Genomic DNA, 25036 nt, shown 5'->3' with positions numbered 1-25036 from the left:
AGGCTGGGAATTAGGGATGAGAGGGGAAGAAGAGGGAGAAGAAAAACAGAACCTGAGAGACAGTCTTCACCTGTCCAGCATGGAGCCCACCTTGCTCACACGGAGTGGCTGATGCTGGTGCTTGGCAAGAGCTCCTGCAGTGCAGGACACCGGTGACCTCGAGTTTCTGTGTGATGGACAATTACAGATCCATTACTTTCTGCAGGGAAGCTGCTGTAGCACAGCAGCTGGCCTGTGTCTCCCAGCACCAGTGTTGGGAATAAAGAGGGAAGTGACTGTGCTCCTTTCTCCCTTCTGCCTCACAGCAATTTAAGCACTGGGCTCAGTTTGAATGCGGTCAGTTTTTCCAACTAGACTTTTAGACTTACCAGACTTGCCTTGTGCTACTTCTGTCTGTGTTCCTGGACTGCATCTGCATTTTGACTTACCAGCTTATTAGTCTGGATACCTGTGGGAACTCCTAAAAATATATTTTCATTATATATTTTCAATACTTTTCACAACACTTTTCAACTATAAATCATGGATGTGAGATGGTCAGTTCTAGAGCTGCTTTTAAATAAACCGATGTGACCAAGCACTTCCAAAAAGATCAATACTGAATGTGTAACCTAATACAACAAGACAAGCACCATGAAAAACATCAAACACATGAATTGCACATCACACAACTGCTGTCTCAGACTCAGCTTATAAAACACAGAGATACCAGACTGCTTGCTCTCAGGGCACTGTTACCCAGTTCCTTTATATCTGAGAGCACTGTATTCATGTTCAAATCAGTCTAAGAAGGCTCATCGACCTAGAAAGCTGTAGTTTTATCATCTCAGCAGCCCTTGGAAGTGGAACAGAAGCCTGGAAAAGAGAAGGCTTAGGCGTGACCTGATTGTAGCCTTCCAGAACCCAAAGAGATCCAACAAAAAAGATGGAGAGGGACTTTTCACAGGGGCATGTAGTGACAGGACAAGGGGGCATGGCCTTAAACTGAGAGTAGGTTTAGATCAGATATTAGGAAATTAGATATTAGGGAGAAATTCTTTACTGTGAGGGTGATGAGGCGCTGGAACAGGTTACCCAGAGAAGTTATGGATGTCCCATCCCTGGAGGGCCAGGTTGGATGGGGCTTTGAGCAACCTGGTCTAGTGACCATGGCAGGGGGTTTGGAACTAGATGATCTTTAAGATTCCTTCCAACCCAAGCCATTCTCTGTTTCTAAGTAGACCACAAAAGCCAGAACAGGCTGTTATATTGCTTGCAGTCTCCCCAGCTGAAAACAGCTCTGGGAAAAGAAGGCAAAACCGGATCACTTCTGACCTTCACTTACATCACCAGGAAGTTTTGAAAAAAAGATCCACAGCTGACATGGAAGAGAAGGGTTTTATCTTCATAAGAAAATCCATGCCTACCCACCACTCTCAGGTTCTCACCTGATTTAAGAAGGAGTGCCACAGGCTTGTCCATGGCAATAACACTTCACCAGAGGAAAAAATATTTCTTAAAAAATATTTTATTAGAAAAAACTTTCAACCAAAGTTACTCAATAAACAACTGTACAAAACATATTTCTTTGGTCAATTTGTGAAAGTTACCTTAATTTCTTCATCTACCCACACACACAAAAAGGGATTTTTCTTAAATAAAGCATTTATGCAGACAACAAAGCAAGCTGCTGTGGCTTGGCAATTGCTATGTAATCACCACCTCAAGGGACGTCTGTGACCACACACAGGACTCACAGGAGAGTTCAGAACTGATCAGAAGAGCGCGGGTGGAAGACCGTTGCCAAAAAGTAAGCGCCAAGAACTTGGTATCTTCCACTGTGAAGAACAATCTGTGGAATTGTTGCTCTGCAACAAAACCAGAATAATTCTTTAAGTTTTGAGTATTAATGATGTAATTCTATCTCTGGCACAGGTATAGGCATCGGTGTCATGGTGGGTTGCTTTAGAGAAGGGCACTGGAAGATAGAACTCTGTCAAACCCTCACACAATCTTTCCCCACACCTGTCAAACGAAAGAACTGGTGTTCAGGTTTGATTCTTCAGGTAGGGAGGTTCCCAGTGAGATTGTAATCAAAATATGTATTTAATTTGGTGTATCCTTGATGACCAAGAGCCAAAACATATTTAACTTTGCTAAAATTCATCTGAGTAACATTTTTGAAGTTCTGTACTGAAGAAAAATGAAAATAATGGATATAAATTACGAAAGCAAGAACTCTAGATCAAACAGCACTTACTTCACTTTTAACCAGCTGGAGCCATTCATTGAGATAGTTAACAAGAACAAATGCATCAGGGATGTTGTCCCCTTCTGAGCAAAATTTCAGAAGAACTGCCATTTGAATTCCCTTTGAACAGCTGTAACAAAAATGAACAGGCATTTGTATTTCTATTTTAGATCAAGAACAATTATATTTATGTATTAAGAGCAATAACAACCTGCATATGGCTTCTTAAAAAACAAATCCAAAAAGTAAAAATGTGTGCATATATAGACAGATTTTTTTTCCTCTCCAGACTTCCTTGAGTGCGTTTTCACATTTCATGCCCTTTTTCTTAGTCTTGAATTTGTTCTTTAACTTGCAGGGCAGGAATTCTACATCTTGCAAGAGTACTCAGGGCCTCTTTTACGTACTTAGTTTGCATCTTTGTGCTGGTGGGGCACTTATACAGATCCTTTGATAAAATCGCTCCTTACCTTTCTGCGTATTTTAAACCAGCAGTTTTGCAGGCTGCATATCACTACTTTACTCACAATACTCTCATTTTTTCATCAAGATATTAAGACTGTTATTTTTGATTTTTTTTCCCTTAAGTCCTGGCAGGTCTTTTTATTTTTACATTTGCATATTGTTTCCATACTGAAGTTGGTACATAGGTAAGCATGGTATTAGTGACTCTGCTGCTGTTGGATGCAACAGCGTGGACAGATGCAAAAAATAATAATTAAAAATAAAAGCCAATTTTCCACCTGACACTTACAAAACAAACATTTTTGCAAAACTACACAGTTGTGCCATATTGAGTATTAATATCCAAAAACTTTTTAAAAACTCAGCCATGCTTTCAGCACAAGTTCTGATGCACACACCTTTCAATGAAACACATCTAGTTGCTTGCTGGCCCTGAAATCTTAACTTATTCTTAGTGCTCAGAATTGTTTGTGATTTTGGTTTGGGGGTTTTCTGGAATTTTGCTATTAACAAATTGTGGTTTGCATAAAAGCAGATACCAGATTAATTGTGAACTTAACTGTGAAGCTGATTTCTTTATATTTTTATCATATTCTAACTTATTGATCCAGAATTCCCTTTTTTTTCCCCCTCCAAATTATAGGCTTGACCTGGAAAAAGTACCATTTCTACAAAATCCTGTTCTATAAAAAGAGGAACTTTCCTATAACACACCAGTTTAAAAGATAATTCTACCCAAGTACTAAAAAAAAGACTTCTGATATCGTCCTGTGCTTATCTTTAGACAACTCACCTCTCAGTAAACAACAGCTTTGTGATGCCACCTCCAGGAATATGCAGAACTTTGTCTGTATCACTTATTCCAGGATAAGCTGCTACTTTTTCCATTTCTTTCCAGTTTAGCTCCTGCATAAGGCCTCCAACTGCTTTCTCAAGATCAGGTGTAAGTAGGTAGCGCAGTGGTGTCCTAGAAACAAATCAAGAATACCTTTGGTCTGACAAGGAAAGACATTACCAAAGTTATTACTTGTGGCAGACAGAAGGTGCAAGCATTGAGGACCTCACACTTGGAGTGAGGAATTGCTCTGATGTTCCCTCCCTCCTCCAATCAAAGTTAGAAGGTAAGTCTGTGGTCTCAAAACAGTACAAACTACTCAATTTTCTGCCACAAATAGAACTATGGTGTACCCACTTCTATGGGGCTCAAATAACTGGCAAGTACCAAAAACAGAAGCACATAAACAGGAGGACTGCACATGGTTGTTAAAAGTATTTACAAATAAAATGTGCTTTTTCTTCCTTCAGATAGGAGGTGATGAATTTAAAGTCTGGGTAAACTTGGACTTCACCATAATATATAGTATTTTTAATAAGCTCACAGCAGTAAATCACCTACAAGGGAGTTATTCTGTGGTGCTGAGGGAGGTGAGGGGGGTTAAATCACCACAACGTACGACTCAGAACTCATCAAATAACCATCAGTCCCTCTCATTTCATTCCATGTTAGCTGGCCATCCTGCAATTGTATGCAACTACCACTACTTCTGGGACGTGCACAGACCTAAACCTCCTTTAAAGCCCTACACATTTATACAGCCTGAGGATAACAACTAGTCTTTTGCAAAAATGCTAATTTTGTTTTCTGTTAAGTCACCAATTATGATGCCCTCCTCGACAAGCAAGAAATGCTTGGGTTTTAAATGGGTAATATCTAAAAAAATACATAAAGTGTAAATCTTGCAGTTGCTTCCCAACAAATAATAACTGATAACTTCCTATTTTAAAAAAAAATAAAACGATAACTTACTGTATTAAAGAAAAACCTTCGAAATGCAGAATGATGATGAAGAGGTAAGAAGCTAACCAATATTATAATCAACTGTTAAAAATCTAATCTGTGACCTGTATGTCAGCAGATAATGCCTGAAACTGCTTGCAGCCACAGGAAGTCAGAACTGAGGCTCTGGTGCCTGACAGTGCAGGCCAAGTGCAATTTGCTTACAGCTTGTTATTTGATCAGCACTTTCGACAGCAGTAACTAACAAAGTTCAGAAACGTGCATAAAATAATCCTGTGTAACATCAAGTTTTAATAGTATACCAAGCATTTTATGACCTAGGTACACAGCCAAGCAAAAGTACCCTGCCAGAAGTACTCAGTAGAGGGGAACACGCCACCCAGAAAGAACAGAAACATCCATTTAGGTCTTTTGAGGACACAGACATACCCCAGAAGCTGCTCGTCGTCGCGCTGGTACGCGTGGCTGCTCGACAGAACGACGACTCTGGCACATCTGCTGCCTTTCACCCAAGAAAGCAGGGCTTCACAGAATGGCCTGTACTTGTTCTTCATGCAAAGACAACAAGAAAAAAAAAAAGTGGAAAATGTAACACGTCCTTAACAATATAAGGTGTTACATATAATGTTTAGCAGTGATATAAATTTTACTTAAGTCTTCAGTCCCAGATATATTTTTAAAAAGCTGCCCTGGTTGTTCACTTCATCAAAACTACACACAGCATGACAAAAATTATCATTTAGACCATGTTAACAACATCAATACCACCTACTTTGTGTGCTATTAATACCAACGGAAAAAGCCTTAGAGTAAGATGGGATGGCAGGATCACAGAGTATTTTTCCACAGTTTGAATGGCTAAAAAACTGCACCACTGAATTTTTTTTCTGGCATGGTATTCTGCTTATTTTAAATACCACCCACTGTCCAGTTAATGAGTAATTCTAAATTCTTTGTTTTTTCATAATGAATGCAGTTTAAATTAATATAGAACGTTATGAAATAATTAATTGGCGTGACACAAAAAAATTAAGCTATTACAAAGAAGACACAAAACCAATAAACGTAACAAAAAACTCCACTCCAGACAAACCCCAGATAATTTCATATTTTTCAAGACTGTTAGTAACTAAGAAGATATTTATACTAAAATCTTCTATCACATACAGGTTGTTGTGGGGCTTGGAAAAACAAAACAAAAGCTCACTGAATGCAGAGATCAGTAAAATCATATCAACTGCACAAGGTGTTTTAGGATGAAGTAGAAAAATAATTTTGTTAGGTCACTTAAACTACTTGCCAGCAGAACTATGCAAACCAAATAGTGAAGTAAGAACAATCAATGAACATACTTACCTTTATAAAAGGCGATCTGATCTGCAGGACTACAAGTTTCTTTGAAGGTAACGAATACACTACAAGAAGAAAAAATTAGCTTTTGTTAAGAAGAAATCGTGAAAGAAATCTGGGTTTAGAAATACCAGGATTTATCCAATTTACAAACCTCAGGATAGTAAACCTTTCAGCTATCAATTCACATGGGAAAGCCTGAGAATACCCACAATGTTAAAAATACGTATTTTTGTGCAATGTCTTCACAGGACTTTATTTCACTTGTACTAAATTGAAAGGATTAAATGAAGAGAAATATACGAAGATCTGCCACGAGTAATGGCTCAAATAATCTATTTTGCAGCTTTGCAAAGATTGACAGATTATGCTTAGATTTCTGTGATTTAAGAGGGTAAAAAAGAATTAGATATGATGATCAATGTAGGGAAAGAAACTACGAATTTGTAGGGGGGAGAGGGAAAAACACTGCATAGGGAAAAAGGCAAATGTAGGTAGGAAGAAAGGAAGGAGCGCAGATAAATATCCTTCCACACCAGAAATTCATTTTGCATCCAAACAGTTTATTTTAAGTATGTGCAGAATTGATGTTACTTTGGATTAACACCGCAGAGAGTTTTGGCTGCACTGCAATAATGTTGAAATTCAAACAAGTCAAATTGGTTTTCCAAAATAACAACAGGTACAGTCTCCTCTGTGAAATGTAAATATGTTCTTACCTGTAGGCTACTGCAGTTGTACTGACCTTAATTTAAGCTACGGCAGTTGTTACTGACCTTAATTTAAGCACATCAGCAAAGTGCAACAACAAGAACAAAAAGTAAATGTGATGTTCTTGCACCTTAAGCGTCTTGTAAATACCTTCAGCATTCAACACCCACCTTCAGCATTTATACTCAGCTCCGTTGAGTTTTCCTCTGCTGTTGCATAAGGGTTATTTCCAACCATTGGCACCAGGCAATCAGTGTAGAAGTAACCAACTTTCGTCATGTCAAGTGTGGAAATCACCAGATCTATTGCCAGCTGGCCAACATTTCCCACCGACACTGCTGGCTGAAGTAACAGAAGTTACCAAATTACAATGTGTTTTACGGATGATACAAGGTGCTCTTCAAATAGTGAAAGTTAAAACTGCTTCAATTCCGGTCAAACACGATTTCTAAAAGCGGCTGCTCATCCTGACAAAAGTTACTATTTTTTAGCAGATTAGCAATACGGAATTTGGTCCCTGTCCCACAAAAAAACCCTCGGCCACTTCTGTGAATACTCTTGTCTCACTGTAAACTTTAACAAAGGCTTTAAAACTTACCCCCTCCCCTCTTCTTTCGGACAGAGAGTAGATAAAAGCCACTGAAGAAACTGATGTGAGACTGGTAAACCTCACATGACACCCAATGGTAACGCTGATGTTACATATTAAACCTCTAAATCTCAGACTGACCCATGGCAAAGACTAGGTAATTTTTCACTTTTTAAGGATGAAAACGCTAAGGGTCCCCTCGGATTAATTTCACAGGCAGCGCCGTGGGTTATCACCAACTGGGGCAGATACTGATCTAATACACCCAATGTGATGGCACAGAAAGAGAAGTTCAGGAGTCTGCGTCCTTCCGAAGAAACTATTGCAGGAAGACAACATTAATACTTTCAGTTTCTTTCCTCTAATTTATAAGCAAATCTACGAATTGCTGCTGCCGCCCTTTGCGGAAAGACACCGAATTTGATGCTGACGGAAGGTGAAGGAGGACGCGGCAGCACTTTGCGTGTCGCTGCACACCGGCTGGTACCCAAATCCCCGTGGCTCCCATACGAAGAGAGCGGCAGTGATGCATTTCCTGCTGCTTTGGTCAGCTGACCGGGAATGACTTCCCGCGCAGCCTGCAGAGTCATCCCGGGCTGTGCAGCCCTGGGTTGGGAAGCGATGAGGTTACCTTTCACTAACCCAGGGAAGGGAGAGAAATGATGTAGGCAGGAGAAATGATGGGGTTTTGTCCCATCGCAGCCTGTGCTGGAGCTCCCGCCTCACACAGACATGGTCACCTCGGGTACCATTACCCGAGATCGACGTCGTAACATAAGGGGATAAAAACGCCTCCTGCAACAATCCCAATCCCAGTTTTAAATATAGCAGAAAAGAGGATTTTTTTTTTTTTTACATTGCAAACGTTTATATATCGCAACTAAATGAAAAAAAAAAAAAAACCCACCAAAAAACCCACAACCTTTTATTGCAGTGGCAACCCACGGGTGCTACATATCTTGCAAAACCACATAGGGCGTATTAATTTTTAGCGCAGTGGCATATAGCTGTTGCTCTAAAACTGTACATAGCTATTGCAGCTCGGCACGTAACATCTTGACAGGGGCTAACCCGGGGTTCTGAGGAGGGAAAAGCTGACGGGAACGGAAGAGACCGCGGGAATCTCTGCTGGAAACAGCCCTGGGAAGGCGCCCTCCAAACCCTCCTTTGTTCGGCACAACACCCCACAGATTACACACACCGCTCGCCCAGAGCCGCCTCCGTTTACCCCGCAGCCAAGTACCCAGGGATGACCCCCGGGCAGGGCAGGGAGAGACCCGAGCCCCTCCTGTCTCGCCCCACAGGGGTGGAGCCCTCAGCGCCGGGAGTCGGGGCAGCCACTCAAACCCACCGAGGGCGGGCGCGGGGCTAGAGCAGAAACGCGACTCACCATGAGCAGAGTGAAGCCTTTAAAGTCGGAGGCGGCGGAGCCCCCGCCGCGGTCGCAGGGAACGAACATGCCGGCCGGGAAGAGCGGAGGGAAGGAAGGAAGGAAGCGGGGCCCGGACGCCGCGCCCCTGTGTCCCCGCCAGGGGGCGGTGGCGGCGCTGCCCGCGCCCCTTGGAGGGCGGTTGGCGCTGCCTGTCCTGCCGGCTCCGCCATGTCGCTGCCGCCGGAGAAAGCCTCGGAGCTGAAGCAGATCATCCACCAGCAGCTGCTCAAGGTGGGGATGGCTCCGCGGTGCGGCGCCGGAGAGACTTCCCTTTATCCCCCCCCCCGTCCCCGGGGGTGCCGTGGCGGCTCCCGTGGCGGCGGCGCGGAGCCCCGCGCTGTCACCCGCCGCGGGCGGCGGCAGCGCCCGCTGAGGCGGTGGCGGGGCGCGCTCGCTTTGTTTTCCCAGCTTCGGTGGCGGCAGGTGGTTTCCAGCCACCGTTGTGTCGTTTTCTTGATGCTTTTTTTTTTTTTTTTTAAGCGAGGGCCTTGACTGGGAAATAAATACCGAGGCTGTAACTCATCTGTCGCTTGTTGGTAGAGTGGGTGAGTTTCCTCACCTGTCGTGCGGCAGAACGGGCTGCTTGGAGCGAGTCCAGAGAAGGGCCACCAAGTTGATTAGAAGGATGGAGTAACTCTCCTGTTAGGAAAGACTAAGAGAGTTCGGATTGTTTAGGAGAAGAGAAGGCTTCAGACCCTTTCAGGGTCTGAAGCCTTCTCTTCTCCTAAACAATCCGAAGGCTTCAGACCCTTTCGGGGTCTGAAGGGAGCCTACAAAAAAGATGGAGAGAGACTATTAACAAGGGGATGTAGTGACAGGACAAGGGATAATGGATTCAAACTGAAAGAAAGTGGCTTCAGGTTAGATATTAGGAAGAAATTATGCACTGTGAGGGTGGATGATGCACTGGAACAGTTTTCCCAGAGAAGTTGTGGATACCCCATCCCTGGAAGTGTTTAAGGCCAGTTTGGTGGGGTTCTAAACAACCTGGTGTCCCTGTCTGTGGCGGGGAGGAGTTGGAACTAGATGATCTTTAAGGTCCCTTCCAACCCAAGTCGTTCTGTGATTCTATTTCAGGTCCTTAACAGCAGTTGTGTCCTTAACATCCTTCCCGTGTGAGAGACAGGTTTATAAATCCATGTAAGTTACACTGCTCAGATGTAGGGCAGACATTCTCAGACTTCCCTTTGAGTGTAGGGGAAGCATGCAAGGGAGATTTATTACTTTTGTACCTTACCTACAAGTATACAAAAGTGTATGTTTTGCCCTTAAAAAATAAGAAACTGTTATACTAAGATTGAATTATGAGGGAGATGAGAAATTGTAACAATGACCCTTTTGTAATGGATGGATTTGCAGACTTTTTTGTAAGGAAGGAAGTTCAGTGCAGGAGATGCTGTAAAAATGCTCAGATTTGGTATGCTTGTGATTTATTTTTTTTTTACCTGGAGGGCTGCTATTGTAACACAGTGGTTCATTTGGTTAGTTCTGAAAGGAACAATATTTTGGTGTAGTTATTTCTTCATTCCACGGAGAATTCTTACAGACTTAACTGTTAAGTCACAACCACTACCATGTAAAGAGCTTGTATTTGTAACCTACAGTGAATTTTTTTTCAGATGGATGTCCATGGGAGGATACGAGAAGTTCTAGCTGAGACTATACGTGAAGAGCTTGCACCTGAGCATCAGCAGCTATCCACAGAAGATCTGATAAAAGCCTTAAGGCAGCGAGGAATCATTGATGATGTTATGAAGGAACTTAAGTTTGTAACTGTAAGTAGCTTTTGAAGAGTGAAAGTGGTTTTTGCTTATTCCTCTTACTGACGTGGTGTTTTGACGAAGTGGAAATGTGCTACTTCTGAAGATTTTTAATGGCTTTACTGATTTGCAACGTAATAGGAGCAGGAAAGCTTAATGCATTGGCTGAAATTGGTTTAATGATACTAATGCATTGAAAATATTAATTTTTATTATACCTCAAGTACTAGAATGGAGCATACTTAAGGAATGGCATTCAGCTGAAATGGGGGATTCTTGAATTTTTAGAAGACTGTGGTAAGAGCACTGTTGCATCCCTTGACTCCTTAAAAAGTTTTAATTATAATTCCAGGATGTGAATGAAAAGGAGAGGACCTCAGCTCCAAAACCATCAACACATTTTGTTGAGAGAGAACCACCAGTTCTGAAAAAAAGTATGTTTCTTGTTTATTTAAACGTTTGGATCATAGTTCTGAGAGGAATTTGAGGTCTGTGATTTTTGCACTCTGAATTAGTAATCCAGTATGAACTGGCGTAAAGGTGGATGTTTGCCCTGCTTATCCACGGGAAGTAAATTCATGTAAGCACGAGCAGTCGATGTTGCATTAAATGTGACTTTTTCATTATTTATTTTACATTAAGATAACTTCAGTGCATTTAAAAAACACTGTCTCCTAGGCACTTGTTTCAAAGAAGTTTCTTTTGTTTCCTGGTCTCCTGTTAGTTACCTGATACTTAACAATTTAAGCTTTCTAAGATCTGCTTGTAGTCTCTTCATTTTTATTGCTACGCTTTACAGCAAACATTGACCCAACACGAAGGTATCTTTACCTTCAGGTTTTGGGTGGAAAAGCTTTTCTGGAGCATCTTCAGGAACCGGAGCCTCTGCCTGGCCAAATCTCTTCCACCTTCACTCTGTGTTTGCATTTTCGAAACCAGCGCTTCCGTTCTAAGCCTGTACCCTGTGCCTGCGAGCCGGATTTTCATGATGGTTTCTTACTTGAAGTACACAAGGATAGCCTAGGTAAGGAATATTGTGAGTTTAAAGCTGATGCTGTTGAGATTTTTTCTGACTTAAGAGTTACTGTGAAATGTGTTTGGTATTATTTATTCGGTGGATTTGCTTCCTGTTTTTTGTCGTGTTTTCCTAAGGAAACTGATTACTGTATTGGGTTATGCCACTTGTAGATCTTTCTCTGCTCTTGCCTCTTTTCCTTCGTTTGCACTCTAAAATAACTTGAATTTATCCATAATTGACAGTGAGGGGATGGTCTCATGGATGTAAGAGATACTAAGGTGGCTGTGGTTTTTGTTAACTTTGTGCTGAAGAGTGAAGAAGGGAAATGTAAATTTGTTGACGTGTAGAAGGAAAAACCTTCAGTGTGACTTCATTTTGCCTACCATCTGGCAGACACCTGCAGAAGAGTCAGTCATCCACAGCCTGTATTATTGTTCTTCTACTGGTAGCCAGGGAACATGGAATGAGCTAAGTAGGTTATAAAAAGATTTCTGGATGCTTTATGAATCCTCTAGAACTGCAGGGTGCCTTATGGAATATCATGGAACAGAGAGAAAGCCAGAGTTATTGCAGCTGAGCTGGGAGAAGACAGTGAATATACCACAAATTCAAAGAAAATCAGATTTTGTTAATTCTGCTGCTCATGGAGCAGTTTCTGTGACAGAGTCAAGCTTAACTGCAGAGCAAGTTTTTCCTAAATACTAATATTTATTAAGTTGACATGACACTCCAACTTAAAGAATATTTTTAGTTGCTTTTACTTAGATGTGCTTTAATGGTCTTTATTTTCTGAAATGCTAATTCCGTTTTAATGTTTTATGTAGCTGAACTGATGCATTGTAATACTCAACCACAAGAACTTTTTATCTCCTCTGTAAATTAACTGTGATCTTTCTGTAACTCTGTCGTAAGCTTGGTTTGGTTTGAAGTTGGGTTTTAAGGTGGGATCATTACTCTCGTGTCTGGACTCAAGACTTTTCTTTATATTCATTGCTTAAATTGCATTTTATTGCCTTTTTTTTTTTTAATTTTGAGGATTTAATTTGAGATTGTAACATTCTTGCTGTCTTATTTTGGTTTAATAATGGCAGGTGATGGAAGCAAAATGGTGGATGCAACTACTATGTTGTCTATATGTGATCCAGTGCATATGGTTCTGATCAGAACAGACACATTTGGTGAGACCACGCTGGTAGCATCCTATTTCTTGGAATGGCGATCTGTCTTGGCTGCAGAGAACGGCGTAACAAATATTGCTGTTGAACTCCTGGGTGTAGGTAAGGGTAAATAATAAACATGATCACTGAAAATCTTGGGTACTGAGCTTGGTTTTAAGCTTAAAGCAACATTTTTTATCTAGTTCAATTTTAGTTTAATTCATAAGTAACTATAAAGTATCCTTAGAAAATGTCTAGAAAACTTAATGGTCAGATTTTTTGTTACCAAACTGCTAAAAATGCGTATTCCAGATCCTGTGTAATATTGGTCCCAATGTCTGGGAGCTCCCACTACTGATCATCTGCACAATCTGGATAAGGTTTCAGAAAGAAACCAAGCAAACAAAAATCCAGCAGTTCATCTTCAGGAATATATGTCTGACCAGTGCACTGCAGAGTAAAATCTAGCTTGTGTGCCTTTCATAGAAAACTAGCAAGTTCTAGAGAAAGGGATCTCTGCTCTGATCCCATTTATTCCAGTTGCTGGAAGCATGTTTTCTGACTGAAGGGTTGCACAGTTTTGATAAGGTGCTTAGCAATTAATATACACATGTATTTTTGTGTATCACTTGCCCTCGCTCCCCTTTTCAGGAGTTCCGACCTAAGTTTTTAGGATATTATGATTTAGTGAGTGAAGAGCAGATCTTCTGTCACTTCCTAAGGGGTAGCTGTCCCAGAGTTTAGTAAACAGCTGCTGAGATCATTTGAGTATTCTTTGTCCCACTTTCTCTACCTCTTAGGTAGTTGAGCAGTCCTTGATAGTTTCAAAAGAGATTGAATTATACCTTAAAAGTATTCTGAAGATTGGATATACTATCTGAATTATTCCTGATTGTTATCACTGTTCCCTGCATTCTTTTTTAGAGAACATATGATTTGGTGCAGTATTTTATCCAGCCCATGCAAATGTAGCAAGCTTATTTGCTGATATGTTTGTCAGCTTCTCCTATGAGGAAAGGCTGAGAGTTGTTCAGCCTGGAGGAGTAGAAGGCTCAGAGGACCTCTAGTAGCTTTCCAGTGCCTGAAGGGAACCTACAAGAAAGTTGGAGAGAGACTTTTTACAAGAGCATGTAGTGACAGGGAAAGGGGAAATGGATTCAGACTGAAAGAGAGTGGCTTTAGATTACATATTAGGAAAAAATTCTCTACTGTGAGGCTGGTGAGGCACTGGAACAGGTTTCCCAGAGAAGCTGTGGATGCCCCATCCCTGGAAGTGTCTAAGGCCAGATTAGATGGAGCTTTGAGAAACCTGGTCTAGTGGAAGGTGTCCCTGTCCACGGCAGGGGAGTTGGAACTGGATGATCTTTTAAGGTCCTGCCCAACCCGGGCCATTCTGTGATATTTTTTTATAATGATTTGGAAATGCATAGCAAATAAGTTGAATGTAGTACACTGATGGGTGATGGAGCGAGTTAAATCTGTTTCTCATGATCTTTTTTTAAAAGTAGTAAAGTATCAATGCAGTAAATCCAGTGCTTTTTCTCCTCTTCTAATGTCTTGTCATTGTACAAAATGCATCAAGAACATCAAAGCATATTGCCATTTCGGATAAATAGATAAACTATTATGTGAGGCTTCTATTGCTTGTATTGCCTATGATCCCATCTATAATCCATTTTGTAATGCTTCTGGTTGTTCATGTAATTCTAAATTTTCAGCATTAGACAAGAATGTTAAGTTTGGGGGGATTTCTGGTTCATTTGTTTGTTGTTTCGGGAGTTTTTTTGAGTTGAATAATCTCTTGGTGTGACGGTTGGGATCCTTTATAATGAACTGTGTCTTGGGGAAGATGAACTTGACTTATTTTGAGCTACTTAAATTTGAGCTACCTGTGTAATCAGTAGGAATCGGCACATTAACAGTTTGTGTTACTCTCCAACTCGATTTTAGATGCCTGACCTGAACATTTTTAGAACACCATTTGTCTCATACATCCTGGTACTGGCTGCAAAAAGGGCCTTGGATAATTATGATAGATCTATAAATCTGTGCTTTTTTTGGTCAGATTATGCTCTCATACAGCCTCAGTGGAGTTTGAAATTTAAGTAAAGATTCTCATTTTGCCCATATTGAAAGAAGTTTAATTACTTTTTGTGATAATATGTCTAACAGTTATTTTAATTGTTTGCCCCTGCCTGTCTGAAATAATCTAAGTAAATCGAATATGAGAGAACTGATGAAAATTTATTTTGGTTCAAAGGTACAGAATCAAACGTTTCTGTTGGTGTTTTAAACATCAGACTAGAAATGTATCCACAGCTAAATAAGACGCTGTCTTCAGAAATAACTAGTACTCAAGTAAGTAATTTCTGGGAGGGTTAACTTATTATTTTACTGGGGAGGAGGGGAAGCTCAGTATAGAATTATAGATGCTGAATGCTGTTGATTTTTTTATTATTTGATACTTTTTTTCCTATTAAATTTAAACATAGTTGATTTTTTAAAACTGCTTTGTCTATACTGAACATGTCATGGGTTTACCCATGACAGAACATTATTCAAAATATTACTTTTGTAGTTTTTCTAATTACTTGTGTCAAAACTAAGGAGGAGAAGGTAGTATGTTTCTTGCTCCCTTTCCCACGCGAAACAATAATTTCAAGTCAGCTATTCTGCTTGGAAAGCCCGTAAATGTTGGCCTGAAGGCGCATGCAGATATTCTTCTGCACATGAAAATCTGAGCAATCCTTCTGGGCATCAGCCCATCACTTGAGATGGACACTACTTCAGTCAAGCTTAGTATAAGAGCCTACAAACAAGAAATGTAACTTAAGGTTTTTCTTAATTGGATTTCCATTTAAAAATACACAGAATTTGCATAGCACACGTAAAATATTAAGCTTTATTTTACATATGCCAGATGTGGTGTTAATATGGGGGTTTTTTTTCCTGTTTGGAATTAGTATGTATAGGGTTGGTTTTGTTTTTCTTACCTACAGTTCACTTTGGAACGGCAGAAAACGGCAGAAAAAGAACGTTTATTTCTTGTGTATGCTAAGCAATGGTGGAGAGAATACCTGCAGATTAGGCCTACACACAATGTAAGGCTTGTAAAGATTTTTGCACAGGTTTGTAAATTTTACAAATATACCACTCCTTTCTGTAAGTTATCCTTTTTGATTTTATTTTGAACTTTATGTGTATGTAGAATCTGAATACGTTTATGATGTGGTTACACTTGCTACAGGACTACATGTGGTGTGTTGAAAAATTGAATTTGTAAGGATTGAACTTCTCTTTGTGTACTGAAGCTTACTAGGATGATGCAGACAGAAGGGTTGCTCCAACTACCTCTGATGTACGAGGTGAAAAAGCCTGTTTAGTCTTTTCCTTGAATACTCACAAATGGTAGAGAGCTGAGTGATTTGTGCAAACTGTTTCAGATAAATTTTACACCAGATGAAACAGTTATAAGAAATGGACTTACTAGATCTATTAGAACAGATCCACACAATGTTTGAGCTCTGTGTGACCTGTAAAGCAATCTGTCTGGTTAATGTCACACAATTGCTACAGTCAAAATTATTGCAATCTAATAAATTACTGTGACAGCTGCTCCTCGGCAACTATCCCTCAGTATAAGGAGTGGTATGATCCTTGCATGGTAGCCATGTTCCTAGCAGAGTTCATGCACAGTGAACTTCTTATCTTAGAGTAGTATCCTGACGCAATCTGTGCCTCCTCTTTCACTTCAGTGAAGCAACAACTTCCATCCTGGCTGTACCGTGAGTGTTCAGTAGTGATGTGAACTTCCAAATCCCAGCCAGCAGCTGTGCTCCCAGTCGGTCACTCTCTCACTCCACGCACAGTGGGGTGGGGGAGGGAATAAAAAGGGCAAGCAAAAATTCATGGGTTGAGATAAAGGTGGTTTAATAACTGAAGGAAAGAAAGGAAGAATAGGGAAACAGTAAGACAGTCACTCACCACCTCCCATGAGCAGGCTGATGCCCTGCTAGTCTCCAAGCAGCGGACAAGTTTAGAAAAAGTCTGTTCCCCACCCCCACCAGTTTTATTACTGAACATGGCACACTATATGGCAAGGAGTATCCCTTTGGTCAGATCAGGTCAGCTGTCCCGGTTGTGCCCCCTCACAGTTTTTTGTCCACCCTGAACCTACAACTGTGTGGTGGCAGAGTGAGAAGCAGAGAAGGCCTTGACACTGTGCAAGCACTGCTCAGCAGCAACTACAACACCCGCGTCTTGCCAGCACTGTTTCGGTCACAAATCCAAAACACAGCACCATGGGGGCTGCTATGAAGAAAACCTAACTCCCTTCCAAACAGACACAATACAAAGGCTTAAGGGTTTCAGGGCAGGGTATAAAGAGAAACAATTCTATAATTAAATAGGATGGAAACGAGGCCCTTGCTAGTTCAGTACCTATAGAGAGCTTATCTAGAGTCTCTCACTGGCTATAGCAAACCTCAGTAAAACTGCCCTTAATGGCCTTGCTCATTTCTGGGAAAATTAGAATTGTTTGATAACTTTGTTATCATCCAGTTTCATGTGAGTAATGCAGAAGCAGGCCTTATATATGAAACTATATTAAAAAATGAATCCTGCCTGTAGGGGGGGGTTATTGCTTTCAAGCTGTGAAATAATTTTCAACAGGATTCCAGTCAGCTTCAAATAAATGCTGCTTTTCTTCCACCAGCTTGCTGGAAAAGCATTACAAAAGCTTAACAGGGACAATATGTGACTCCAGTAAAAATATGAGATTTCCTGAAGCTGCAGAGATTTAAAAGGCTTTGATCCCTTTTTAAAGTAGATGAGTGTAAAAGTACCAATTTAGCCCAGAGAGGAATAGAAGAGTTCTATACTTCTTGAAATGGTTTTAGTAGTTGATAATCATAGTATTTGCCTGCAGCATGTAATAAAACAGACCTTTTTAAAGTCATCTTATTTTTTCATTTTTCCAAGGACTTAGAAATTCTTAATACTATTAGTCAATTTGTATAGATCTAGTTACTTCATTGTGAGTAGTTTTTATTCCTTGCTGTTATGACAAGAGGTAGAGTATTCAAATTCAGAAGGAAATAGATACCTTTTAAACTCTAAAATCAGCTTCTGAGTGTTTAATGCTTTTTGAGGGAGTTTTTTGTTTGTTGTGGGATTTGGTGTGTGGGAAGATTTGTTTTGGCTTGTTTTTATGCTTGATGATGGTGTGGAAATTGATAGTGGGTAGAGCACAAATAGTTCCTCATATTTAAGAAGATAAATTACAGCCTGTGCTGTTCCTGATGTTCAAACGTTTAGTCCAGAACACCCTATGGGTGACAGAGCCAGCAGAAAAATCTAACCATAATGTCTCTAAATGAGTTGCCTTATCAGGTCCTGTGTCTTAATTCTGGAAGTATTTTTGTGACTTGCTGGTTTTTGAGTGATACTTATTCCAGGGATAGTATATCCCATAGCAAAACAAACGGCAGCCTAAGTTAGGATGAATACTTTGCCCTACCTGAGTGGCTGGCCAGTAACCCTGTTTTACATGTGTTCAGGATGAAAACGGAGTGAACCGTCCGGTGTGCTCCTTCGTCAGACCACTCCGAGCGGGCCGGTTGCTGGACACACCCCGGCAAGCAGCGCGTTTTGTCAGCGTCCTGGGCTATGAGAGAGCTCCCGTCATCGGAGGAGGGGGTGGCAAGCAAGAGCAGTGGTGCACCCTCCTCGCTTTTCTGTGCAGAAACAAGGTATGTGAAAGTACTCCTCGTGTGACGCAACGGAGCAGGTATCGTATTCTAAACTGAAGTCAGTAATTTGAAACAGGCTGCAAGTGCATGGATTAAATAAAATTTGGGGGATGCTGTTACAATAATTTAAGTTCTTTTTAAGGAGAAACAGACATTAAGTCGTAGACAAGAAGGCTTTGGCACAGACTTCCTTTACTGCTGTTGTTGGGGTCCATTTTTCAGTACATTCCTGGCAGCGAGTTTGCTTTTCTTCAACTGCATTTCCAAGAACACATATAATTATTTGGTGAATTCCTGCTAGTGTGGAGGACTAATGTGCAGAATTCACTGAATTCTTGACTAATTCAGGAAGAGTAGGAAAAGTCTCTTTTGCTGTTTTTTGGTGGGTTTTTTTTTGAGATGGACTAAAATATACTGACAGTCTTAACATTCCATTTTTTGCAAAATAGGAATTTTCACTGAAAGTTTCAGCCTAGTTCTTGGTGATCTGATACTTGTATCATATAACTGTAATAAATGAAACTAATTGTTACTCATTCTGGATTATAGTTCTTCTGTTGTATGGATAAAAGTAACAGTGATCATTTTTAATACCTCTTTGGAGTGGTCAGAGTTTTTCGTTGCCATGGAGATACTTCTGCCTTCAAAAATAATGTCACTGATGTGTTTGTATTAAAAAGATGTGTTCATGGAAGCAAGAGCTGTATCACAGATTTTAGACCTGTCTCCGAAGACCACACAGAACAGGCATTGTCTGTTGTCCCTCAATATCATATGATGCCTAAGTACCATATAAAGGCATCACTGGCTGTCCACTGGCTTTCAGATGGAGATGACAATAGGGACTTTGAATTTGAGGCACAGAGAAAGGTGTTTCTTCAAGACAGAGGTGGAAAACTGTGTAGAAAATAATTGAATTTAGCCCCTGAGACACAGACTGGGCCATTATTACTTTTCTTGTGAGAAGTGGTACAGCATTGCTAAAATAACACAGGTTCTCTACGGACTTGTTCAAATCTATTTTTCTGCATATTTCCCTTGTAGACTGTGGTAGGGGAAGATTGTGGAAGATACACCCAAGAACTCTGAATTTTACGTTTTCAGTATTCTGAATAGTTACTCGACTCAAGAGCCTTACTCTCCTACTTCTGAATGCTGTGCTTTGTGTTACGAAGCCTCCACTGCATAAGCAATTTTTGTTCTTCCTTTACAACTTACATTTGTGAAGAAATTAAGAAACAAAGAATATGAGACATTGCATTTCGAAATTGTTTTCTGAGAATTATCAGTGGTAGCAATGTATTTATGAGATGCTTTTCTGACTGAAGGGAAAAGCAACTACACGTGACTTCCAGCTGGTTTACAGTTAGATCTGTGGGGAACCTTGTTTTATCTTTGTTTCTTTTCTCAACTTTGACAGAGTATTCAAGGCAGTGAAATAACAGTAGAATTACATTTTATTAATTGAGTAAATTTCCTAACTGTGTGAAAATATTGTGTAATTTCTAGTCTTGCCTCAGGTTTTTTTGCCTGATATACATTTTTACATTTAATTAGAACATTGGTTTTGTCTTCACGGGTCAATAGATTCTGGTTTAAAGATACCTGAAGGTATCTTTATAGTCATAGGAAATATTTCCCAGTATTAATCATACACTATATTTGAATAAATGATATAAATAGTCTGTCATTAGAAGATACATTTTTAACTGATTTATTCTAAAACTAAACTTCAGAAAACTAAAACTTGTCAAGTTTAATCTCTAAAATCCTGCCTTCTGAGACATGCTTTAGGTAAACAGGAGAGAAACATGACTTGTTAAACAATGGTTACAGAAATATCACCACTTCCTCTCTCCAAGGTTTTACCCATGCTTGATTCTCAAAACAGCTTATTAATATTTACTGTCTAGGGTGACTGTGAAGATCATTCTAACCTTCTGTGCAGTCTTCTTCTTGGGTTTGGATTGGAAGCCTTTGTGTGTGTCGGGACAAAAGCAAAAGGAGTCCCTCACACTTGGGTAATGACTTGTGGAACTGATGGAACAGTTACTTTTTGGGAGAGCTTAACAGGACACAGGTGAGTAAAAGGAATATAAGAAAACTGAACAATGTAATTGAGGTTTGCATGGGCTATTTTTGTCATTGCTTTTTTTTTTTTTTAATCTTTATACCTGTCGTGAAATACAGGTGACATTTGTCTGACTCTTTTTCCTGTGTGCTGCTTTTGTTGGGAAAATAACTGGTTCATCATGAGGGGAAGTATTTCAACAGTTTGTAATATGGTTTTCAGTGGCTTTTTAAAACTGTGTGCTAACCATTCTATGTCTTATGGCAGCTGAAAGCCATTGATGCTATCGCTGCCGTCATTTGTAAAGGAGATGAAATCTGACATGATTGTTTAGGAACCCTTGTTTTTCTCCTGATTTCATCCGTGAAATCAGTGTTACATTATTTCCCCCCCACCTGCACCCTGCAGAAATCTCATTAAGTTCTCTGAGATTTTCTCTTGCTTAGTCATTTGAGAAGAGCACACGTAGTTCTTTGGTGTTCTAAAGCTCTAGTACAGGCTATATTCAGTGCTGAAAACAAGCAATTCTGTTTTGCCACTGTTAGTGTATCCTTTGAAGGATGTTTGTGTATCATTTGAAGATTTCTCCAAATGCGATGAATAGTTGGGAAACTGTATGTTGTTATAGTTGTAAAATTTAATTGCTGTTGAGAATCTGCTTGATTAATCAGCTTATTTTTCTAGATTTAAAGAATAAAAATTATATATTTTTTCGTAGTCTATTATACCTCCAAAATGTGGATAATGACTTTTCTGTAAACAAATGAATGTCATTTTTGGAGGAAAAAAATATGACAAACTTGACTTGTATTTTTAAAGGAGAAATGGCTATATCTGTCCCATCTTAATGTTTTCACCTTGCCTTGATATGAGGTGTATTAATAAGAAACTGAATCTTTTTGATTAGGTACATCCACAGACCTATCAACCCTGATGACCCTCCCATAGTTGAACAGCCCAAGCCACTGTATCCTTATCGCACAATAGGCTGTGTCTTCAACCACCAGAATTTCTTTGGAAATTGTCAGCCCTCTGACGCTGTGGACCTCTGTGTGTTTGACCTGCACGATGAATCTAAATGGAAGCCCATGAGTGGAGAAGCCATAAAATCTGTATGTCCTCCTGGAGCAACATCTTCAGTTCCCCCTTTTCCTCCTCTCTGTGCTTCTGCAATAGATGCTGCAGTAACAAGCAACGAGATAGAATTGCAGCTGAGAATACTGGTCTCTGAACACAGAAAGGTAAGGAAGGTTGTCATTGATCTGTCACAGTAACAAAGGTCCATGTGTTAACTGTGTACCTGTTTTGGATAGCCGTTTCTTACTTCTTACATTCTCCTATCTTTACAATGTGTTTTCCATCAGCTTTTGCAGAAATGTGGTATGTGAAAAGTGAAATAACTGAAAAAAAAATATTTGGAAAGATGAACTGGTTTAGACATCATACTTATTATTTTCAGTGGTGATTCGTAGCCTCACATGTGGCCTGCAGACTACCTATGAGTGGTCTGTAAAAGCACTAGGAAAATCAATGTGGTTGTCATTGGGCTTTGCCTATGCAGCAAAAATGTTTTTGGTCCCTCGATAAAAGCAGACTTTAAGTTTACTCTAATTGCTTTACAAAATTGGAGATATTTCTGGAAGTTAGTTACATCCTTTACCAGGACTTTTACAAGGTATGATGTGCCAGAAACAAGTCTTTTCTGTACTGGATGTGAAGGTGTTGATGTTTTAAGTCTCTGTTAGCTTATGTCTGTTTCTAATGGAGTTTTTGGACTGCTTTTGTTTTTGTCCCCACGCAATGCTCAACCTTTGGGGTGGCAAGCACTTCTCAGAGTATTGAGTCTCATGCAGTGTTGAATACATACATGGTAAACTTTTCTACTTCTTGGCATTTTTGGGCTGGTAGGAAGAAGGTGCATGTACATGCCTTTGTGTTTTGCACTGTTTTTTCAGAAAGGGTTTTCTACGAGAGACATTAGAGAAACGTGTGTTGAATTGTAGTTGATCTTTTCCACATTTTTGATGTGTATTTATGCATATCTTCTTACATTTCATGCAGAGATACTGTAGCTGAAACATCTAGTTTCAACTCTGCTGGCCTGAAGTTTTAGTCTAGTAGTCTAACTTCATTCCTTGCTAAATGTTGGATACTTTGTTGGTCATGTTTTTGATCCTTCCAGTTGGTGTGTGAGTCAGTCTGCTTCATGGGTTCACTGCTGTTAACTACCAATTAAAGAATCTTGTATTTATTTGAATCTATACAGTAGGCAAGCTTAGGCATATCCTAATGTTCCTTCATTGCACAGTTGTCATCATTCTGTGACTTGCCTCACAGGATCTTGGCTTTTCTACTGTTTGGGATGACCAGCTCTCCTATGTGTTGTCACCAGCATTAGCAGCCTATGAGCTCGAACGCACAACGGGTGTTTCTGCAGGAAATGAGGAGTTTCAAGATGCCATAAGAAGAGCAGTACCTGACGGTCACACGTTCAAAGGGTTTCCTATCCATTTTGTACACAGAAATGCCAGGAGAGCATTTGCCACGTGTCTTCGGTGAGTTTAAATGTAAAGATTTTTTTTTAAATAATGAAATTTAAAGAAAATTAATTTCCTTAGGTTTGAACTGTAAGAAGAGTTGTGTGGTATATGTAGTGGCTACAGAACTTTTAGGTTACACTGGTGAGTTTACTGATGATAGACTTCTCATGGATTAAATTACAGAACGGGGATTTAATTTAATTTCTTGGTACTTGTTAAAACTGATCAGTGGTGATTTTGTTTTCCTCCAAGGCAACAGCCCCTGCACAATAGAACAATATTATTATTTGTAATGATAGGCTCATGACACTCATTGTTACTTAAACGTTAGTCATATTTGAAAAAAATTGCGCTATGTAATTGAAAGCTTTAATAATATCTTACTCTTGTTTTTTTGTCACACAGGTCTCCGTTTTGTGAAGAAATAATCTGTTGCAGGGGAGACCAAGTGCGACTTGCAGTTCGTGTACGAGTGTTTACATACCCTGAATCTGCGTGTGCTGTTTGGATCATGTTTGCTTGTAAATACCGCTCTGTCCTTTGAAAAAAACCCCAGAATTATTCATTCCTTTTCAGATCTGAAAAATAATGCGTGTGGGTACAAAGTTTTGCAGTTAAAAACTAGTATTTTATATAAATGCCACTGATTTTGAATACCATGAATATTGATTTTTGTGTGTATTGAAGGGGATTGTGTACACAGTAATGATTGTATTTATAAAGAGAATTTATTATTCTTTGCAATAAAAGTTACTTTTCATATTTATAGGAATGTGGGTCAATTTCCTAAAGTGTGTGCATAAAATTCTGGCTTCTCTTTTGCAGTTCTGAATTGGTGTGAGAGTTCAGTTAGAAATAAATCTGGTTTACCTCTGTAGGGTAAGCTACTCCATTCTACCTCTCCTTTCCTTGTAGTCTCCAGAGGGTACTTTGTGAGTCACTGAGATCCAGGAATACTGACATTTAAGCATGTGTCCTTTCTACAGCAAAATTTTATTTGTGCTTCTCTTGGGCACAGGAGTAACTTCTACGTTCAGCTTCCGAGAAGTTCAGTCAGACATAGGTAATCTTGTTAATCTATGAATTTAGTAATTTATGGTTTTATTTTTTAAAACATATATTAAGACTTGGATACCTGAACATGTGAATATCTGTGATGGGTTAGATGAAATGGTACCTTTTTTCTGATGTTAGCTTAGGAAGTTTCTGATGTAGAAGTTGTAGCCAGGCCATTTTGCTCGACAGCCATTTGTGGTTTTGTCTAGTTCTGACACTCAGAGCTGAACTTAATTACCCATCTGTGGTCTTGTCTGTGCTAAACCTGTGGATGATGATTTTGCTCAGTATCTTTTAGTCTTCATACTTTGCAAAATGGTAAGCAGTTGGACTTACTGAATATCTCCATATCAGTCCTCTCAGATTTTTTACCATGTGGACTCCAGGAGTCTCTTCTTGGGGCTGGAAGAACTGAAACTGTTGGTTTCTTCTGTAGAAGCTGTTCTGTGTCTATGATAGCCCATGACCACCTCCTTTCATTCTACTTTTAAGGGAGAGACAACTCTTTCTGCTGGTGCTGGAGCAAAAAGAATTAACTAATTCTAGAGAAGCTTGCAGCACATACAACAGGAGTGGATGTTGGCATTTGGAACGTACATTTAATCAGCAGTGTGGTAGTGTGACACCATTTTTGTTTTGGTTTGGTTTGGTTTTTTTCAAGAAGTGTTAAATACTGTAGCACTGGGGTTTTAACTTGGAATTTTAGTAGTACATTATGTACGTACTGGCACTGCTGCTAACTTTACGAATCTGGTTCTGTGTTGTCTTTCTTTTTATACCTGAAAGATCAAAATGTATTCGTTTGCCTGTTACACAGCATACAGGATTTTTTTTCATTGTATCCAATGTAACTTGGCAGGCTGGATCATATTACATGCGAGTAGCGCTAAATTTAACAGCGTTATTTAAGTACTAGTTGTATCTTATATGCAGCGCTGTATGTTACACACGTGTACGTCACTGCAGGAGGGAAAAAGCAGAGGCGGTCAGAACAGCTGGAAGTGAAAGGAGAGAGAGGAGCGGGAAGCGGAATGGGAGAGGAGGTGACTGGCTGGAGCCGGGCGCTATCCCGGCTGTGCGACAGGGGGCACTGCCCCGCGATCTCCCGT

The 25036-nt window shown here is 40.0% G+C and overlaps 2 protein-coding genes across 4 annotated transcripts; one reads left to right on the top strand and one right to left on the bottom strand.

The window, feature by feature from the left end:
- Positions 1-1491: 1491 nt before the first annotated feature.
- PSMG2 (proteasome assembly chaperone 2) lies at positions 1492-8690 on the bottom strand. The gene is made up of 7 exons (XM_050306989.1): positions 8534-8690; positions 6725-6896; positions 5850-5908; positions 4923-5041; positions 3489-3662; positions 2240-2360; positions 1492-1847 (listed from the first exon to the last, which is right to left on the bottom strand). Exons 1-7 carry the CDS (start codon positions 8600-8602, stop codon positions 1755-1757), a joined length of 807 nt encoding a protein of 268 aa, XP_050162946.1. The 5' UTR covers positions 8603-8690; the 3' UTR covers positions 1492-1754.
- CEP76 (centrosomal protein 76) lies at positions 8657-23637 on the top strand. 3 transcript variants are annotated; one of them, XM_050306855.1, is made up of 12 exons: positions 8657-8806; positions 10195-10350; positions 10688-10769; positions 11135-11359; positions 12445-12630; positions 14771-14868; positions 15510-15638; positions 18069-18260; positions 20174-20340; positions 21239-21572; positions 22669-22886; positions 23277-23637. In XM_050306855.1, exons 1-12 carry the CDS (start codon positions 8744-8746, stop codon positions 23413-23415), a joined length of 1989 nt encoding a protein of 662 aa, XP_050162812.1. In that variant the 5' UTR covers positions 8657-8743; the 3' UTR covers positions 23416-23637. The 3 variants fall into 3 exon arrangements, with proteins under 3 accessions (XP_050162812.1, XP_050162804.1, XP_050162794.1); XM_050306837.1 differs by lacking the exon at positions 8657-8806 and adding an exon at positions 9651-9715; XM_050306847.1 differs by lacking the exon at positions 23277-23637 and having other exon boundaries at positions 8681-8806; positions 22724-22861.
- Positions 23638-25036: the final 1399 nt, after the last annotated feature.

This window comes from Myiozetetes cayanensis, unplaced genomic scaffold, assembly GCF_022539395.1.
Source record: "Myiozetetes cayanensis isolate MyiCay16 unplaced genomic scaffold, myiCay2020 scf1, whole genome shotgun sequence".
Classification (NCBI taxonomy): Eukaryota; Metazoa; Chordata; class Aves; order Passeriformes; family Tyrannidae; genus Myiozetetes; species Myiozetetes cayanensis.
Note: the sequence above shows the minus strand (reverse complement) of the source record. Positions and strands in the feature narration are given on the sequence as shown.

What these genes read in the sequence shown, in the direction of transcription:
- PSMG2 (XM_050306989.1), bottom strand. Translation starts at nt 8,602, where the DNA reads ATGTTCGTTCCCTGCGACCGCGGCGGGGGCTCCGCCGCCTCCGACTTT. An exon ending in AAGGCTTCACTCTGCTCATG is followed by an intron (nt 6,897 to 8,533) that starts GTGAGTCGCGTT and finishes CTGTTACTTCAG; the next exon opens with CCAGCAGTGTCGGTGGGAAA. An exon ending in GCTGAGTATAAATGCTGAAG is followed by an intron (nt 5,909 to 6,724) that starts GTGGGTGTTGAA and finishes TTCTTCTTGTAG; the next exon opens with TGTATTCGTTACCTTCAAAG.
- CEP76 (XM_050306855.1), top strand. Translation starts at nt 8,744, where the DNA reads ATGTCGCTGCCGCCGGAGAAAGCCTCGGAGCTGAAGCAGATCATCCAC. An exon ending in AGTACACAAGGATAGCCTAG is followed by an intron (nt 11,360 to 12,444) that starts GTAAGGAATATT and finishes TAATAATGGCAG; the next exon opens with GTGATGGAAGCAAAATGGTG. An exon ending in TGTTGAACTCCTGGGTGTAG is followed by an intron (nt 12,631 to 14,770) that starts GTAAGGGTAAAT and finishes TTTGGTTCAAAG; the next exon opens with GTACAGAATCAAACGTTTCT.